The sequence below is a fragment of the Gadus morhua genome, chromosome 3, assembly GCF_902167405.1.
Source record: "Gadus morhua chromosome 3, gadMor3.0, whole genome shotgun sequence".
Lineage (NCBI taxonomy): Eukaryota > Metazoa > Chordata > Actinopteri > Gadiformes > Gadidae > Gadus > Gadus morhua.
In genome coordinates, this window is record NC_044050.1 from 11,271,132 (window position 1) to 11,290,736 (window position 19,605).

Below are 19,605 nucleotides of genomic sequence, written 5' to 3' on the forward strand. Positions count from 1 at the left end.
GCCCTCATGTAAATGAATGGACCTGACGTCTCACATGTTTGACGTCTCACATGTTTCACTGCTCTGATTGGTTTAGGGTCTATCCATTTGCGTCCAGAGCATTTTGGTCTTCCCAGGTAGAAAACGCTTCTACGAAAATTCCAGGCTAATACTCATTTGCCTTTATCTTTCAATGCCAGGCTAACATCTCACTCCAAATAGGGCCTATGGAGCCGTATTTAGAACATAGGATTTTTTTATTTTTACAAACATTCAAAATCAGATAGACTGATTTAGAACTGAAAGAAAAAGATTTATTCAAGTACATACGTGTTATTTGCTAGTTTAGATTCAAGCTAAAAACAAAAAAGGTGCAACTACTAATTCACAAATATGAAATTCAACTAATAGCAAATAAAGTGTAGGCTATATCTATAAGATCTAATATATCTCACATATTCAAGTAAATTTAAGATAAAAACACAGCAAAATACTTTGATCTAGTTAACCTCATAAAATCCAGAAAGAAAAAACTCTATGGTCATGTGGCCATGGTCTAGACTCTAGAGCTAGTACTGTGCTCGGCTCTCCACTGAAGACCCTGGACCATAATTATTCTACACCTCTTGGAACGTTTTATATACCTTCCAATAAACACGGACAAATAAACCAATGAGCTGCAGTAGATCAATATTTCCTAGAATCCATTGGTAAGCCCAAGATGAATGCACGCCACGCATTCACACACATAAAATAGCAAATAACCTGAACAGGTTCAGTAGTGTCAGGTTCACCATCCTTACAGCACCCCCGTCCACACCCACACCCATCCCGTGATCCGACCGACCCTAACAAAGGGAACCGCAAACATCACTAGGAATTTACATAAAAAATAGCTGCACGGCCGACGTGTGCGTGTGCGTGTGCAAATGTGCGTGTTCAACGGTGAGGGTGAGCGAGTGTGTGTGAATAATTGACAGTGACTCAGGTTACCTCTGACCCACTCAGGACGAGCACTAACCCAACACAGGATAACCATATCCACCAGACTGTTTGTGTGCGTGTGTGTGTGTGTGTGTGTGTGTGTGTGTGTGTGTGTGTGTGTGTGTGTGTGTGTGTGTGTGTGTGTGTAGTGTGTGTGTGTGTGTGTGTGTGTGTGTGTGTGTGTGTGTGTGTGTGTGTGTGTGTGTGTGTGTGTGTGTGTGTGTGTGTGTGTGTGTGTCCACTTTAGACGGCCTCTTCCACCCGATACCGCCAAAGTTTCTTGTTGCCTAGCAACGACACAGGCTAGATTCTAGAATGACTGGGAGCTAAACTCATCGGCTTTTTCAATTGAATACATTTTCGGCTGGGGGCTGACCACCTGTGACGTCCTTTTTAAGCTCTCACAAAAGGCGAGTCATTCATTGTCTTGCAAACAAAATCTGTAATGTTTATTAAGCATTAGTACTTTGTTTGTTTACATTATATTTACACGATGCACACGTGACAGGAAATGCGAGCACTTTGAAAGTCAACCTAAGGGCGAAGTTTAATAAAAAAATAAAACTAAAAACTAACTTGAGGTAAGAAGGACTTGTAGGCAAGGGAAACTGTAGCCTGCTCTCCAAACAGAACTTCAGACAGATGAAAAGAAGGGTTTTAACCTTACACGGAGGCAGGCCAATCTCCACATCTGATGATCAAGGTCACACTTGTCATGTAACACATTACTGTGTTTCGAGGAGGATGAAGTAATGGAATTGCAGAGAAAGATGAAGCCTCAGTTAAAAAATGTATAAGGGAGGGGGAGGGGGTTGTCTACCAAGCATTAACAGAAATACTGAAACAACAAAAGACAAAAATTATTGAAAACTTTTCTCTCTCGTCTCATACTCCAATGCTTTCCGTTCTCTGGTCATAGCTTTATGTGTCTCCAGCAGCCGCGGGCTTCAATTTCCCCTCAGAACTTGTAAGTGTTTGTCGATGGTGGAGCTGAAAGTGATGATGGCGATTCAAGTATACAAGGTCTCTCGGTTCGTAGGCCGGAAAATATGCTGGGTAGACGCCCTGTGGCTCAGAACTCGCTCGCAGAGAACAGGGGAAGGCCCTCTTCCTCCTACTCCTCCTCCTTCCTCTCTCACATGCGACATCGAGAGATCTTTGTTTGTTCCGCGTCCTGCTTTGCTCTCGCTGCCCGTAGCATTTGCCTACAGCTTAAGACTATCCTTTGATTTGCATTGTTCAACTTACACGTGCCTGTTTAAAATAAAAGGGAGCGTGGGGGAACAAAGAGGGACTTGAATCAAGGCACAGGCCTTGTTGGAACGCACCCGTTTGACTTTTCAATACTTCACATGAAGTAGTTAGGAAATGGTGCCAAACATAGGAAAGGGGAGACCCACTGAGAGCAGAACTTGTTTAAGGTCAGAAGGATGGTTGTGAATGAATCCATAAGAGTTTGATACATAAAGAGCTAAGAAGTACAAGCCTTATGCTTCCATACGTGCAGACTAAGGTTGTATCATCATCATCAACACGAACACACAACCACACACACAGGGGCGCCGAAAAGGGGGGGTAAAGGAGACGGATTCTAGGGGCCCATGATGGAGGGGGGCCCAGAGAGGCCCCTAATGATGATGAAATTATAATACAGAAAAAATAATGACACTAAGTAAAGATTCTTTTCATGGGGCCCAAAATCCCTAGCGGCGCCCCTGCACACACACACACACACACACACACAGACACACAACCACACACACACGTAAAAACAATAAAACCAAGCAAACACAGACACAGACTATCAAGCACTTTGCATACACAAATTTTTGCATTCAAAAAGGCGACATGTAGAATTCATCATTCACACATAAAATTGTTATAGCTAATGCACCGACTAACATTTGAAACAACACTGCTAAATCAACACGGATTTAGCTGGCGCTGGGGAATGAACGTCAAGGAGTTTCTACTACAGATTATGGTCTACAACAACAAAAATGGCAATAAAACAAAGAATAATAAATTAATTCATGATTTGAACAATTTGTGATCAGACATCATCAGATCAACCATGAATACCGGGGTAAGGTATTGTCTGAGGATTCACCAGGTGATCGTTACTGGTCTTGAATGCATGCACTCTCATACTGGTGATTCCTTAATTGCCTAATTAGACTAATTGGCTGACAGAGGGCCCTTCTCTGCGGTCATTTTAGGAGGGGATGGTGGTTATGATCAGGCACCGCCACACCCAGTAGAAATTCAACCAACCTACCTAAACCAAAAAAGGTGAAATCAACTTTCTTCAAAGGTTGTTTACCTTGTTAAAAAAAGAAAACATACAAATTGACGCAGTTGTTGTTAGGTAAAAACGTAAATTGTACAGGGTATAAGTTTATAAGAAGGAGTGTATATGAACCATTATACAATCGTATTACTGATAAACGACTTAAATTAAAAAAAATAATAAATAAGAAAGGTTAAAAAGGTCTGTTCATTACAGTGTGTTTGTACAGTAATAAATAGATGTTTTTCTCCCCCTATTTACAAACGCCTCTGCAGGTAATGCTTTGGTTAAAACGTTTCCTGCTTAATTCAAATCTTTAATTGCAATATCACTTAATTTTTTTATTAAAAGCTTTTTGTCTCTAGTGTGTTCTAGGTCAATGGTGGTCTTTGGCTCGTTTTGAAAAGCGAACGAAAGACATAACAGAATTGAGGGAAGAGAAATAAGTAGAGCCTCCATTCTTTCTTTTCCTGTTTGTTTCTAAATGCGTGTTGTATTTTTTCCCCGGTTGATACTGGCATTTGCATCGTGTAGCAGCTGTTAAGTGTTCCTCGCATTTTGTTAAGATTTGCCTCGGCAATCACGTGTGCACACACATACACACTCTTGAAACCCATCCTCACACACACGCAGACACACCCATCATCACACTCACACTTTCTCACACACACACACACACACACACACACACACACACACACACACACACACACACACACACACACACACACACACACACACACACACACATACACATACACACACTGGTTGCATAACTGCACTACACTGGTCGACCAATGCATTACACTTGCTCCTACTCTGGCAAGCCTTTTCTTTTCTCTCATGCGGAAACAGATCTGAGATCAGCTTTGCCGAAGCCCCACACTTCACGCCAGTTCGCAACCCTACCACGATGCCGCCCAACGAACCCCCCCCCCCCTCCCCGTGCCTCCACCCTCTAGTTTATCTTCTTCTCGCTTCGCAGTGCGCCGTTGCGTTTGTGCTTCCCGTTGGCCACCACCGCCTCACTGTGGCAGTGTCCATTGGTGAGCGCATCCTCATCCCTGACTCCTCCCCTTCCGCTGCTGCTACCGCTGCTGGTGCTCGCCGCCGCCGCCGCCACCGCGCCCCTCGACCCCTTCAGCCACCGCACCGCCCGGTAGAGGGCGAAGACGAGCAGGGCGGCCACGGTCGCCACGACGGCGATGACGTCCAGCAGGAAGTACTGCAGCGTGGACACGTGGTAGACGGACGAGCGCAGGTGGTCGGCGCCGCCGTGCCGGAGCAGGTAGCCGATCCAGTAGGCGGCCCGGGACACCGGGTGGCCTGGCTGGTCTTTGTGGATGGCCGAGAGGAGGCGGGCCTGCTGCCGGTACCTGGGGGGTGGGAGGGGCATACCAGGTGTTACTCAGTGTGTGTGTGTGTGTGTGTGTGTGTGTGTGTGTGTGTGTGTGTGTGGACACTGGACACTTATTCCAAGTCGGGGATACTCTAGAGATGACTCGCCCCAGCCTGCCTCATGTATTCATCTTAGTCACTCGCTCAGCTCACTGCCATCCTCCAACCGCTCTCTCGCTCCTCCCCCCCTCACACACATCAGCAGGATCTGCCTTCAGCATGGGCTTGAGGTCTCGAGCATTGATGTGCTGTGCCTCATCGACCAGTATTTGCTATGTTTGTGACACACTGGCTGGTCTTCCGATGTATTCTAGACAACATGCAGCAGCACGCTCTTCACAAACTTTATCCTGCAGGAAGCTCAGGAGGAGCACAGATCCGGCAAATGAAAAAAAGTGACGAGTGAGAACGGAAAGAGAGAGCAAGACGGTGGGAGTGGAGGGAGGGATCTACTGGTTTATATCAATGCATTTACTGAATTGGGTGACTTTAAAATACTTTATGAGTGATGCATTGTGTGTTCGCAGTCAGCCGAACATTCCTCATTTATAGCAGTGCAGGGCCAACAGGTGCCCTTCCCCTTGACTCCCTCTACTGTGAGATCGAGAAGAGATAAAACGACTGAAGCAGAAAATCAAGCGGACCGACGGGAAGTAGAGATCCATCTCCCCAGACAGGGAGTGGCAGTCAGAGAACCCCCCGTTCAATGAAACAAGTGTGGGTTAGAGGAGTACGAGGAGTTTGCTTCCAACTGGAAGTTCGGTAACACTTTATGATAAGAATAACTTAATAAACCCTTAATCTACTTTAGATAATGCAGTAATTAGCATAAACCTCACAATGACAAACCCGACGAAACAAGTAATTTAGGTAAACGTAAACATGGCCAGAGGCTTCAACTGAAATCCTCTCTGTTGTGGACACAAGGGATATTTGAGTTATTTTAGTGTTGTGTACGACAAGCACACCTGATGATCCCCTACAGAACACACATTGCACATTTACTATCCAAGGTTGTACAATGCAGTGAGGTGATCAGATCTCTGGTTTAAGTTTGTATATGATAGTGAATATTGCACATTGTAAGTTATGTGAAGAAAGGTGCGCTAGAAATAAAGGACTGGAGGGAGGGAGAGCGTGCGGGTGCGGGCAGTGGGCACGCATGATTGCTGAGCCTACAAGAACACCAGTAACAGGATAACCGCACACCAAAGAGAGCGAGGGGAACACAGAAAAAAAGAAAAGGGAAGGAGCAGACCAGTAGAGCAGGGTACATTGCAGTAGTACCGCACACATGCACTAGGTGCCGTTGGAAACCTCAACGGAAACATTAAGTAAAAATATTATCTTCATGAGTATATGAATATGAGTTTCAAAACAATTATGAATCCATTCCTCTATCCAGGAATCCATCCATTCTCTAAATCCAACCACATAAATGTATTGACCACTGTCTCTACTACTGGTATTTAATGGTATCTTCCGCTGGCATTTACTGGTATCTACCACTGGTATTTGCTGGTGTCTACCACTGGCATAAATGTATCTTCCACTGTTATTTTCTTGTGTCTACCACTTCCATTAACTTGTTTGTTATTACTGTTTTGCAATTACTGGGATTTACAACTGGGATTTACTGGTTTATATCAATGCCTTTACTGGTTTGTATATTTCTTTGGTGATTAATAGCAATGGCATTTACTGCTATCTACCACTGGCATAAACTTGTATCCACCACTTGTATTTACTGGGATTTACCACTAGCATTTACTGGTTTATATCACTGGCATTTACTGGTATTTCCTGCTGGCATTTACTGGTATCTATCACTTGCATTTGCTGGTCTATGCTACCATTTCCTTGTGTGTACTGGTATGTGAACTGGTATGTGTACTGGTATATCAATCGACCAGCATGCACTGGTGTGTACGGGTATGTGTGGGCGCTGACCTGCTGTCGCTGATGACGCTGTGGAGCGCGGCGCGCAGCTCCTCCTCCGTCATGCTCTTCCAGTGCAGCATGAGGCCCATGCCCTTGGCCGCCACGCGCGTCATGGTGTCGTAGTGGTCGCCAAACAGGGGCACGCCCACCACCGGCACGCCGTGGTACATGGCCTCGTAGATGCTGTTCAGTCCGCCGTGGCTCAGGAAGGCCCGCGTGTTGGCGTGGCCTGCAGGGGGCAGCAGAGAGAAACCGTTGCTTACGCGTGATCCGCGACTGGTGCTGGTTATTGTGTTAGTTTGATGAAGGCTTGTGTTGATTGGTGGGTTCTGAATAGAGGTTGAATTGGGTGTTGGGATATGTGGGAGGGATTCTATTCGGCGTTGCGTAATGTTGGAGAGATTCTATTGGCTGTTCTTAGATGACCCAGCATCCAATCCTCTTCACATTATCCGATTGGATTGGGTTGTGTTGGAGAGATAATATTGGGTGTTGGGAGATATTCTATTGGAGGCTGGTTTATGTGGGAGCAATTCAATTGGGTGTTGGGTTGCTTTGGGAGAGATTCTATTCAATATTCTAAATTCTGCGTAGAGCTTCTATTGTGTATTCAGTTGGAGAGATGCTATTAGGTGTTGGGTTATTTATCAATAGTTGTTCTCAAATACATGATCTGTATACATCATGGTGTATTACATAACCAGATATTATAAACCGCTCTGTGACTCTGTTTATTAAAGATTAATTAAAACGCTTATATGAGGGGCAACGGGTTACGGTTTGATTGGTTGAATTCCTAAGATATCACAAAATATTTTAAAGTTTAGTGAGAGTTACACCGATTTGGATAGAAACTAATAATCCATTTAGTTTAAATGAATATCGATGGAAATAAGCAAATTATGACCATAATACATTTTCAAAAATCGTGTGTGTGTGATTGAGACAAACCTTTATCTGTAAATGGGTGACTTTAAAAGACTTTACGAGTGATGCATTGTGTGTTCGCAGTCAGCCGAACATTACTCATTTATAGCAGTGCAAAGCCAACAGGTACCCTTCCCCTTGACCCCCTCTACTGTGAGATCGAGAAGAGATAAAACGACTGAAGCAGAAAAACAAGCGGACCGACGGGAAGTAGAGATCCATCTCCCCAGACAGGGAGTGGCAGTCAGAGAACCCCCCGTTCAATGAAACAAGTGTGGAACAAAACGAGGAGTTTGCTTCCAACTGGAAGTTCGGTAACACTTTATGATAAGAAGAACTTAATAAACCTACGTAATAAATCTACTTTAGATAATGCAGTAATTGGCATAAACCTCACAATGACAAACTCGACTAAACAAGTAATTTAGGTAAACGTAAACATGGCCAGAGGCTTCAACCTCTCTGTTGTGGACACAAGGGATATCGAGGACCATGTAAAAATAACAACAGAGTTATTTTAGTGTTGTGTACGACAAGCACACCTGATGATCCCCTACAGAACACACACTGCATATTTACTATCCAAGGTTGTACTGGGCTACAATGCAGTGAGGTGATCACATTTCTGGTTTAAGTTTGTATATGATAGTGAATGTTGCACATTGTAAGTTATGTGAAGAAAGGTGCGCTAGAAATAAAGGAAGATAATATAATATTACATTTCTAAATTGTAATAGAATGTTGTTATAGGTTAAATATTGAAAGAGTGGTCTATGACAAAGTCCAATGACAAGTAAACCTTAACTAATCCTTATCTTAAACTAGGCGCGGCTTTATTTTATCCTTCTTACCCAGTAGGTCATTCTGAGGCATCCAATCAACAAGCTTGGTATTGTTGCCTAGGTTACTGGGTGGGACTCCAGAGAATCTGTCAAGGTGAAAGAGGGGCAGGGTACATCGTGAGAGGACGGGCTGGGGACACAGGTTTCAGCACAATTCAAACTGCCTGTTGTTGTCACAACATTGACCTGCTTGTGTGCAGGACAGCTACGGCACTATCCTAATAACAACATTGAAAGCAAAAAGAGATTCATTAAATTGGCATTGTTGTTGAACCAAAATATTTGGTGTATAATTTATTTTGTTCTGAATAAATCAATGATCGTACCCAAATAAGGCAATTAGAGAGTTGTCGTTGAGTCCAAAATAGACCAGTATAAACTAAGCTAATGCTGTTTATAAGAACCTAAAACAGCCAGAAGTAAGCAAAGCTGTACATCTTGGTTCAAGATTAATTCTAAACGTCTTTCATTCATTTCTATGCCTGGTTTTGTAATGGGCAATGCCACCAAATGTAAATTCAAGATCTAGGTAGATAGTTAGTATTCTGAATATCTGCCTTGGATACGGTTGCCAGATCGGATCCAGTATTACGAGTCTTAGCCAAGGTAATCTATAGATTTCTTCAATAAAGTTATCTTATCGGCTACATACATACATAAAACGTTTCTTACTTTAAAAAGATAATTGAAACTTTTACAGCAAAATATTTGACCTCATCTTTGTTGATACAGAGAAAGACAATGGATCAATTACAAGGGAACAAAAAAAGCAGAGATCGGAAGGATCCGTTATTTTTCGTAACATACTTTCATCTCTCTCCCCCATCAACCCTCTCCCCCATCGACCCCCTCCCCCATCGACCCCCTCCCATCTCTCTCCCCCCCCCCCATTGTCTCTCTCCCATCTCTCCCCCCCTTCGACCCTCTCCATTCTCTCTCCCCCCATCAACCCTCACCCTTCTTTTCTGAAATGGGTAACCTGGAGTCCCAAGTAAATGATTAGAGTTTATGCAAGATTTTTATTATACAGGACAGCTTGTACATACTGGAGGCCCCAAAGGTATGAGCCTTCAAACACACACACACAAACACACACACACGCAAGAGTCCTTGTGTGTGTGCCTGTGTACGTGCTTTCCGCACGTTCAAGCTGTCCTGGAAATCGCCAATAATGTTCAAAGGCGAAGCTCCCACTCCAAACCGATAACACGCTTATATGTGATCAACTCGTACATTCATCCATACATCAATGCATGGGGTGAGGGGTAGAGTGGGTTGTGGTGTTTGACAGCATGAGGAGGGCACCGTACCTCCACACCACACGTTGAGGCAGGAGGGCCAGAGCGCCGGCCAGCTTGCGGGTGATGTCATCGGAGAGGTACTTGACCCCGGCGCCGAACGACACAACGACAAAGCCGTGGTCCGCGGTGTCGTTCACCCAGGCCTCAAACTCCTGCCCCCGGAAAACACATACAGCGTAACCACACCCGTATCACACACACAGTGCACATACACGTATTACACACACACACATATTAAACACTTTCTCGTCTCCAATAATTGACATTTACCGCTTCGGAAATAGTTTGGAGGCTTTTCCACATTTTAGATAAGTATAGATTCAATTCTTGAGTGAATAAACCCTCTATCTGAGAGAATTTATAAATGATAATATCTACTAAAACACATGGAAATATAATCAATAAATAACATTGAACACGAATGCAGCAAACTTTTTAACCTAAAAAAGTTCTGCAGGTTAGTTTTAAGAGCTATTATTTGGGTGTAATTTGATGAGAAATGTCAAAGCCATCTGTCAGCTATGAGCAAGTGAAATACACTGTGAGAATACAGTCTTAAGTTATCTGCGCCGGCCTCTGTATGAGCCAATTTACATTTAACACCGATCCCTGTTCATTTCCGACCAACCAGTGCATCTCTATGGAAGCATATATGTAGCAAAATTCAAATGGCAATGCAATTTGCAATTTGCAATTCTATAAGTAATTACGTTATGCAATTGACAATGCATTATGCAATTTCATAATGTCATTTGTAAATACGTTATTCAAAGTGAATTTTAATATGCAAAGTGACAATGCAATCCTCAATTAAATTTGCAAAAGTTATAACAATAAAAATACAATAAAATGTTGTCAAATTCTTTGATTTCCTTTATTCAAATTGAAAAGCTATAGCGTCCCCGTGATTACAATCCACTTCGCCACGCTCCGTGTGTTGCGATATTCAAATGACATTTCAATCCGCAAAACGAACGCTTTGCCAAAGATTTGGCAAAACGGAATCCAAAGAGGAATCCAAAGAGGAATCCAAAAAGTCAATATGCAAAGTGGCAAACGTATCAGCCAAATAGCGTCTGGGTCTCCAAGGGTATCTGTTTTATGTGTGGGGGGAGGGAGTTCCAGAGCCTGGGTGCTGAAAAGTTGAATGACCGGGCACCCATTCGTAATGAGTCGTGATGTGGGGATACATATAGTAGTCCAGAGGTTGAGCGGAGGGAGCGGGAGGGAGTGTATTCTTGGAGGAGGTCGCAGAGGTAACTGGGGGCTAGGTTGTGGAGAGCTTTGTAGGTGAGGAGTGGGTGGAGACGGTGGGTCTCCCGACCCTATGTTTCGCACCCAGTGCCTGTAGCACTTCGGAAATCTTTGTGTTTACCACACTGGCGTCAAAACGTACAAGTGAGGATAAGTGGTCTATCCTATCTCCCAGAACACGCACTCTATCTACTGCATGTCTTCAACACGATTGTTCTCCACATCATCGGCCAAACTTCGGAGCGTATCAATACTCTCCATTGGTGACCATGGACCTGACACATGCGAACTAGAAGTGAACAAGGAAATTACGAGCAAGTGACGTAGTTCCCGCCCAGACGCTGATTGGCTGATACGTTTGCCACTTTGCATGTTGACTTTTTGGATTCCTCTTTGGATTCCGTTTTGGATTCCTCTTTGGATTCCCTCTTTAGATTCCGTTTTGCGGATTGAAATGTCATTTGAATATCGCGACACACGGAGCGTGGCGAAGTGGATTGCAATCACGGGGACGCTATAGCTTTTCAATTTGTATAAAGGAACTCAAAGAATTTGACAAAATGTTATTCTATTTGTATTGTTATAACTTTTGCAAATTTAATTGAGGATTGCATTGTCACTTTGCATGTTAAAATACACTTTGAATAACGTATTTACAAATTACATTATAAAATTGCATAATGAATTGTCAAATGCATAATGTAATTCCAAATTGCATTGCCATTTGAATTTTGCTACATATATGCTTCCATACATCTCTTCTGTGATTGGTTGTATGGAATCCATTGTGCCTTTCAATCACAGGTGCAGGAAATGCAACACGTCTCAATGGCTGAGAAAGGTAGGGAGCAGAGAAGCCGAATCCCGTATCAGCCTCTTCATTTACGACTATATCATAATCCCCTAATGTATTAATGTTCATTCTGGCCGCCGGCCCGTTTGGCTCATAAAATGATGAGGACGGCGCGAGACAGCCTTTATCTGCCAAACGTGTTTGATCAAAGGGGGTTAAGCTACTTCTATCGGCATAAGAGATAGCCTTTCAAAACACACGCATGCAAAGACACATAAATGCACTGTCGTGTGTTTGCATGTGTGCATGTGCGTGCTTGTGTTTGTTTGAAGCCAGTATGGCATGAGCAATGGTGCGAGCGTGAGGCTGCATGCGTGTTAATCAGGGGCGTGATGCGGTCGAGGAAGACGAGGAGAGGAGAGGAGGAAGAGGATGGTCCAGCTGGGTGCCCAGCAGCACACTGGGCACTTCTGTCCCCATAAGAGTGGCTCAGTGTCCCCGGCGCCGGCGCCAGAGACAATGACTCCGTTCTCCCTCCACTTCCATTATGACCCCCCCACCCTACAACGCACAATGCACCCCATTGGCGCAAGAGGCATTCCCGAAACGACACGAAACTCCCACCCATTGTTGCTTGAGCGCACACACACACACACACACACACACACACGCGTGCACGCGTACGCACGCACACAAGATGCCGGTGCCTACGCTCTTGACGTCCTTTATCTTTGCCCCCCCCCCCCCCCCCCCCAGCGTGCGCCTTGCCATCAAGTATTCCGCTAGCAATTGCCTTTGTTCTTCCTAAAAACAACCCGGCTCCACCCCCCCAAGACACACATGCACAGACCTTAAATATTGGGTGTAGGTTAACCCCAAGCCATTCATACAACACAATGGACAAGAGAAAGTAAACATTAGCTGTTACTAGGGGTGGGTGATACTTAACATTTGGTTTCGATCCGATACCAAGTTATCCATGAACAGATCGCCGATATCGATAGTGATGCTTTTTATCATTCAAAGCAGGTTGTGTATTTTCATGCAGGGGAGAGCAGTTTGTCAGGATTTATGAGGTGAACGCATCATCAAAATGCTATATCTGAACATTTTCATGAATGATGTGCCAAAGGTTAGCAATCACTGTATGGTGAGTGGTATAATTTCCAAGCTGGGTATGATTCCCAACTGTTGTAGAAAGCAATTTGCTTTGAGTGCAATAAACCAGATGTTTATACAATACACATATAAACAAGATATTTATCGCACTCATCCACCTTATACAGAAGGAAAAGTAACAGAAAATATGATGGCCGCTGATATAGGACCGGGACATCAACTTTGGACAAGAGAAAGGGAACACTCCCGATGAAAATACACTTCAGTCTCTTGTCTTCTCTTGCTTATAAAATTAGAGAGGTAAGTATGCTTCTTAAAATGTAAACCACAGTCAATACAACAAGTCTGTCAACATGTTGAAGCCTCAGTAGGAATTGGAGACATATTACAATGGTGCCCCCTGAACTAAGTGATAAGGGGGCGTTCAACGCCGAACACGTCAATGAAAGCGTTCGCCATACGTACTTCATGCGTCTTGATGAGCTGCATGTACTAGGGGGGGTGGAGGGGAAGGGGGGGGGGCAGGGCTCTGGAGCGTATATATGTGCTCCAGGAGCTGAGAGGGCTTTGTGTCCCGAGACAAGCCGCCACTTCATCCCCAAGTCAAATAACCCCATTCTCCTCAGGATAATTAATTCATGCTAGCTTTCCCAACAATGAGTTCATGTTTGTCAATGGGATCCTGCAGGGATAAATTGCTGCAATGTGCAAAATCTTTACACAGATTTTAGATTTAATAGCTGCGATATACATTATGGACTTTTTGTCCCAGCTGCAGAGCCAGAAATGACATGATGGGGTGTTTGTGGCGAGCAGGGAACCGTGCGAGATTACCCAGGTAATTTACCAGTAAACTGCCATCTATGGTTGCTTCTAATGTCATTAGTCACAGAGTTCTCACACATGCTGACCTTTTCAAATACTGATTTACCCATCCAGGTCTAATGTATTGCAGTCCAAACATTGAAGTACCATTGAACTTTGACCAAAGGTTGATTGGACGACTAAACTTTGGTCAAACGTAGAGAGGGTTTCGACGTTGCATGTTGCTAATGCTTCTTTACATATGAAAATATATGGCCTCACCTCGTGCAGAGGCCTGTTCTATTTGACTACTGAGTCACTTAGAAGAGGCTTTCATTCAAATGGCTTACAATGAATTGCCTTTATATTCACAGTAAATTCGACAACAAAATTTATAATCCAAAATTCTGTTAAAACTTTAAAAAAAAAGGGAACCCCTAACTTTGGCAGTGTTAATGCCAGGCGCCACGAGTTGAGCTACACAGGACCAATAAATGGCTTGGGAATAGCATCAGTAACAGTTGAGGCTGGTTGTGCTTATTTGACTGGTGCTTATGGTGGTCACCTTCACAGAGAGCTAAAAGATAAATTAACAGCACACCATTAGCAAGACAAAGGATTGCAAACTTGAGTCAGCCATTGTCCCTCAGGTCACGGCGCCCAACCCAAGGCGGGGCTTGTATCCTAGCCCTGATGGGTACCGGCAAGGGTTACCTTGGCTGTACAAACCTGCGGCAGTGGCTTGGCGGGCTGGGTGAGGATGCCCCCTATGTAGACCACGTGGGGCATGGTGGGCCGGGGGAACTCCAGGGCCAGGTCCGTGCACAGCATCCACATCTGGCTGCCCTGCACCAGGTCGGCCATGGCCACGCGGGGCGTCACCCCGTGCCGCCTCATGATGCGGTCGTACTTGGGCAGGGCGATGAAGTGCACGCCAAAGCGCTGCACCAGGTAGACGGCCGTGTTGGTGATGCGCTGGCCCAGGGACATGCGGTCCGTCAGCAGGGTGTTGAACTCCGGCACGTACGAGAGCGGCGCCGGTGCGCCCACCTCGGCTGGGTACCAGAGGCCCGTGCTGACCACAGCGTACTTCACGCCAAGGATGTGGGCGATGACGAAGCCGCACATCTCGTTGGGGTCCACCAGCAGCAGGTCGAACTGCTCGGCCTTCAGCCGGGCCATGACCTCGGCGCTGCCAACCACCGCGTCGCAGTTCTGCGAGTAGTGGTCCAGGATGTCGAAGAGCTCCAGGAAGGTCAGGCGGCCCGAGAAAATGTTGCGCACCTTGGACTGCAGGAAGTTGTCGGCCGTGCTGCTGTTGAAGATGCCGGGGTAGCGCTGGAAGTTGTAGTGGGGCGAGGGGGGCACGTCCCGGCCCTCCGAGACCAGGAAGTGGGTCTCGTGTCCGTCCTGATGCAGCGCCGTGGCCAGTGTCTTGAAGATGTACAGGTGGGACTCAAACATGATTGGAGGAACCACGATCACTTTAGAAGCCAACAGTGCACAGGGGCACCAGGATATGAGTCCAAGGAAGAGAGTGAGGGAAGGAGGTAGGTTCATGGCTGGGGAGACAGAGGAGAGAAGAGTTTAAACACTGTGTTACATCACATGGAAAATACTGTTCATAGCAACTACAAACAATATCATAGCCGCTGGTGGCAGCACTTCCTGATGAAATACTTACCACATGCAAATAGGGCTGGGCGATTAATCGAATCTTGATCGCGATTTTGATTTTTGCGTCAAACGATCACAAAATTAACACAATCAAGTTTTTTTTAATGTTTTATAGAAAGGGAAGAACAGCTGGAAACATATCTGCATATTATTTTAGATTGGAACATTTTCTCTTGACCATTTTGTTTAATTTTTAAGGCGAAATTTCTAAGTTCTCAGTTACAAAGTTTTTTTTGGGAGAGTCATGCTGAATAAATACAACATGTTTTCAAACTCAAAAATAATCGTTTGAATAATCGTGATTTCAATATCGACCAAAGTAATCGTGATTATGATTTTTCCCATAATCTAGCAGCCCTACATGCAAATGCAGCAAATGGGTCTACTAAAACAAGGAAAGTGCCTGATCCTATCTCCGGATGAATGTATTTATAGAGCCACGTTGTAACTAAAATTCCTTTGGCAATACTCATAGAGTGGTGGTTACCTTTAACCACTTTCTGCCCGGGCAAGGCAGTAATGAATAGCTAACGAGAGAAAGCAACGATGTGCCATGTCCTTTGCACACGTTCACATTGGCCTGCCTTGGGGGCACTTAACCACCACCCAATGGTTGTTTTAATAACTATCTGAACCACTCTATCGGTTGCCTGATGACACTCAAGCTTGTCCTCAGGTTGCACCTTGTATTCAAAATGCATGTGCATTTTTCAGAGCCTCCCTGTGGGCCAGCACCCAGCAGCTCCATACTAAACCTCAATAAGCTCTGCAGACACAAAGACTCATTATGAGCCCTTCATGCACCTAGATGTCTCTATTGCATCGTATGGTCATGTCATGTCCATCGGCATTACATCCAAAGTGTATATTAACTCATGTATCTATTTAACAATACAATGTTGATTACACAAATAAATCAATGATGAATCATCACAGCGAAAATCTTAATATCCAGGATTTCCAATAATCAACAATCTTACCTAGAGCACATGTAGTTCTCATAGAATTATGAGTTTGAGACAATGTCATAATGTGATGATATCCATAGATTATCCCAGCAATGCTCATCTATAATGTTATGCCTCTCAAACCAAATGGGCATGTTAGACACAGTGACTCAGCGTTAAATGATCTTATCATTTCTACTATCTCAAAGAATCTGACCGATAAGCTAGTGTGCTCCAGGTGCCATACTACTTCTTAAGTCAATACACAGCGCATCAACCATCTGCTTATCAGCTATCCCCCTGTCCCAAGGACAGCTAGAAACCCTGAGCAGAAGTGGAGCAATGGCGTTGGCCATTTTGTAGAGCATTGTTCTAGGGGTTAAAGTTACGAACACTTCTCAGGCCAGACTGTTTACAGTAACTATAGAAACCAGCCATTATATACCGTGGACGGTGCAAGCATCATGCCTTGAGTTACTAATGAAGGAGTCTTATTACTCCAAGCTCAAGGTTTGATAAAAAGACATCTAGCAGAGAATCAGAAGTCCAGGACAAGATGGTTTTGCATGGTCCTTCAGTCTTGAAGGGCATTTGGTAACTAAGGGATCTGGGTGGCTTCTCAGCAGTGGTGAAACGCTTCTTCAGTGAGGAAGGCGGTCTGGTAAAGAGCCGGAATGAATGGGTCAAAACCAGCATTGCTCACAGCTCTACAAGAGAATGACAACTTGGTCAAGGCAAACACTGAAGGTGGGAACTATATAGTGCTTATCCATCGACACTGTATTAGCTTCAGCATTGGCAGCAAGGGCGTGTTTGCTTAAGTTAACCCCCCAATGAGAAGGGACTTAACACCTAGGTCTTCATTATATGCATGAGAAGATGATCTGTAGTCGCAATGGTTTAATCATGCATATAATATTATCCTAACTGTTGCCATGATTAGCATAGAGTATACAATTATATAGATAGATCAATATAGGTTAAAATCAATCAATGCCCCTTAAGGCAAGTGGTGCCCCTAAAGGTAAGGCCGTCTCACATTTGCTCTGCATTATTAAGTGCCTAGGCCACAGTAGCAACGTGGAACCATAACGGTCTGCCTTAAGCGTTAGTTAAAACCTTTGAAACTTTGCCACGGCTGAGCCTATATAGTTTCATAGGTCACCATTTAGGTGGCTCCTTTAAACCAGTTTTCCACAGGGCAAGTTCAATTAAATTTCCTTACTCAGTCTACCTTTGCATTCCTTATTTGCAGCAACAGTTCCTGCTGTTTTCAATCAATTTGCATTTGATAATAAAGATGCTCATCCCTTCCACGCGACGGGTTTCTAACGAGACGTTTAAAAGTGATGAAGACGTATTAGTTCAGTTGGGTGTGTGGCCCCCGGCCAGGCCGTTTGTTGAATTAAACATCTGAATTATTTAAACACAACCGTTGAACCACTCTGTCGCCGGCTAAAGGAAATTCGCACCACCAACAGACATGCCTAAAGTAAGTTTATGAGGTTTTTAGTTAAATAGCCTCAAGGGTGTACATTGGCCAGAGAAAAAAATAGAACGCAGCCCGGGGCAGGAGTTGCGAGGCGCTCGAGGGAAAAGAGCCAACATGGGTTAGCGACACACACGCACGCACACACACACACACACACACACACACACACACACACACACACACACACACACACACACACACACACACACACACACACACACACACACACACACACACACACACACACACACACACACACACACACACAAACCTATACACAAAAGTTGAATCATCATTCGAATCGAACAAATTGGAACGATGTTTTTTGGCATATTTCTTATACCAAAAAATGTGTATGCAGAGCCCTTTCTAAATCTGTATATTTATAAGTGTAACATAAATAAAGCTATACTTTAAACACATACATCTATACATATATATATTAAAATGTTATAGTAAGCTATTACTATAGATAAGAATAATATTCAATTTTACTACATAATTAAGTCTTGCGCTGCATTAAAAATCATTTGAAAAGCAGCAGAAACACAATGGCCGCTGGTTAAAGAGCGTCCACGAACCACACTCGTCCCAACCAGCACTGTCATCTTATTAAAGGCTGCACCTGTTAAGGAACTCACCTTGTTGTGTGTTGGCTCGACTTGGATCGGGCTGGAAACGGTGTTAGTCCTAAAGAAAAAGAACGCAGAGGGTAGATCGGGGGCAGGTGTGGAAACTAAAAGAAAAGACAAAATACAAAACTAAAAAAATCCCCGATAAAGGCAACTAGCAAAGTTGGTCCCGGTCAATCAAAGAAGAGTAGAAGAAGCTCCCAACGCGTCGACTGGTCACTCTGTGGGGCGGGGCCAGAGGATGGTAAGGAAGGGAGTGGCTAGCGAGAGACGAGCTCTTATGATTTGTCGGGTCATTATGGTGGGGAGGAGAATGTCCGCCCTACCCTACCTTTCACGGGTGCATGCACCGAAAAATGATTAATTGCAGTAATACCTCAGGTATGAACGAGGAACTATAACAAACAGAATGATATATGTTATAAATATATTAGTGAGTGAACATTGCAGTGAATCAGTGCTTGGATGGAACACATGCCCCTCAAAACTGTTGGTTCATGTGTTTTTGTTCCTTTGTTTGTGAGTTTGTGTATGTATTTCTGTTTTAGTGTTTGTTTGTTTGTGTCTCTGCCCGTATCCGTCTGTGTCTGTGTGTGTGCACACACACGTGTGTGTGTGTGTGTGTGTGTGTGTGTGTGTGTGTGTGTGTGTGTGTGTGTGTGTGTGTGTGTGTGTGTGTGTGTGTGTGTGTGTGTGTGTGTGTGATTGGCTTCCTGTGTGTTTGTGTGTGCTTGCTTGTGTGTCAGTGTGTGTTTGTGCGTGCCTGTGTGTTTGTATGTGTGTGTGTGTGTGTGTGTGTGTGTGTGTGTGTGTGTGTGTGTGTGTGTGTGTGTGTGTGTGTGTGTGTGTACGTGAAAAACAAATAAGCCATTTGTTCTATCTAGCTAACACTGATCCGCTTGTTTGCATCCGTGCCCTCTGGGACACAATGGCAGCACAAGCTATGGCTTCGCATTCTGCACCATCTCCCCCTATCGCTCTGCCAGACCCTCTCCATGTCCCTCCACCCCCACCCCTTCCCCACACTTACACACACACAGAAAGATTGCTTTGCCCTGAGTCATCAAAAGGCGCCCCGATGTCATTGGCTGTCGAGGAAGGATGGGCCATGATAGGAAATCTTCTTAGTAACTTCCATGTGTGGGTCAGACAGATGTGTTTGTTACTCAAATCTGTCTGACCTGATTGTGATCAACTTTCTCTCTCTCTGTCTCTCTGTCTCTCT

General features: G+C 44.4%; 1 protein-coding gene across 1 annotated transcript; it reads right to left on the minus strand.

Annotated features, from left to right (window-relative positions):
• Nucleotides 1–1,385: 1,385 nt before the first annotated feature.
• ugt8 (UDP glycosyltransferase 8) lies at nt 1,386–18,614 on the minus strand. Its single transcript, XM_030352006.1, has 6 exons — nt 18,390–18,614; nt 14,362–15,194; nt 9,672–9,814; nt 8,371–8,447; nt 6,602–6,821; nt 1,386–4,629 (listed from the first exon to the last, which is right to left on the minus strand). The coding sequence occupies exons 2-6, from the start codon at nt 15,190–15,192 to the stop codon at nt 4,212–4,214; spliced, it is 1,689 nt and encodes a 562-aa protein (XP_030207866.1). The 5' UTR covers nt 15,193–15,194; nt 18,390–18,614; the 3' UTR covers nt 1,386–4,211.
• Between the last annotated feature and the right edge of the window lie 991 nt (nt 18,615–19,605).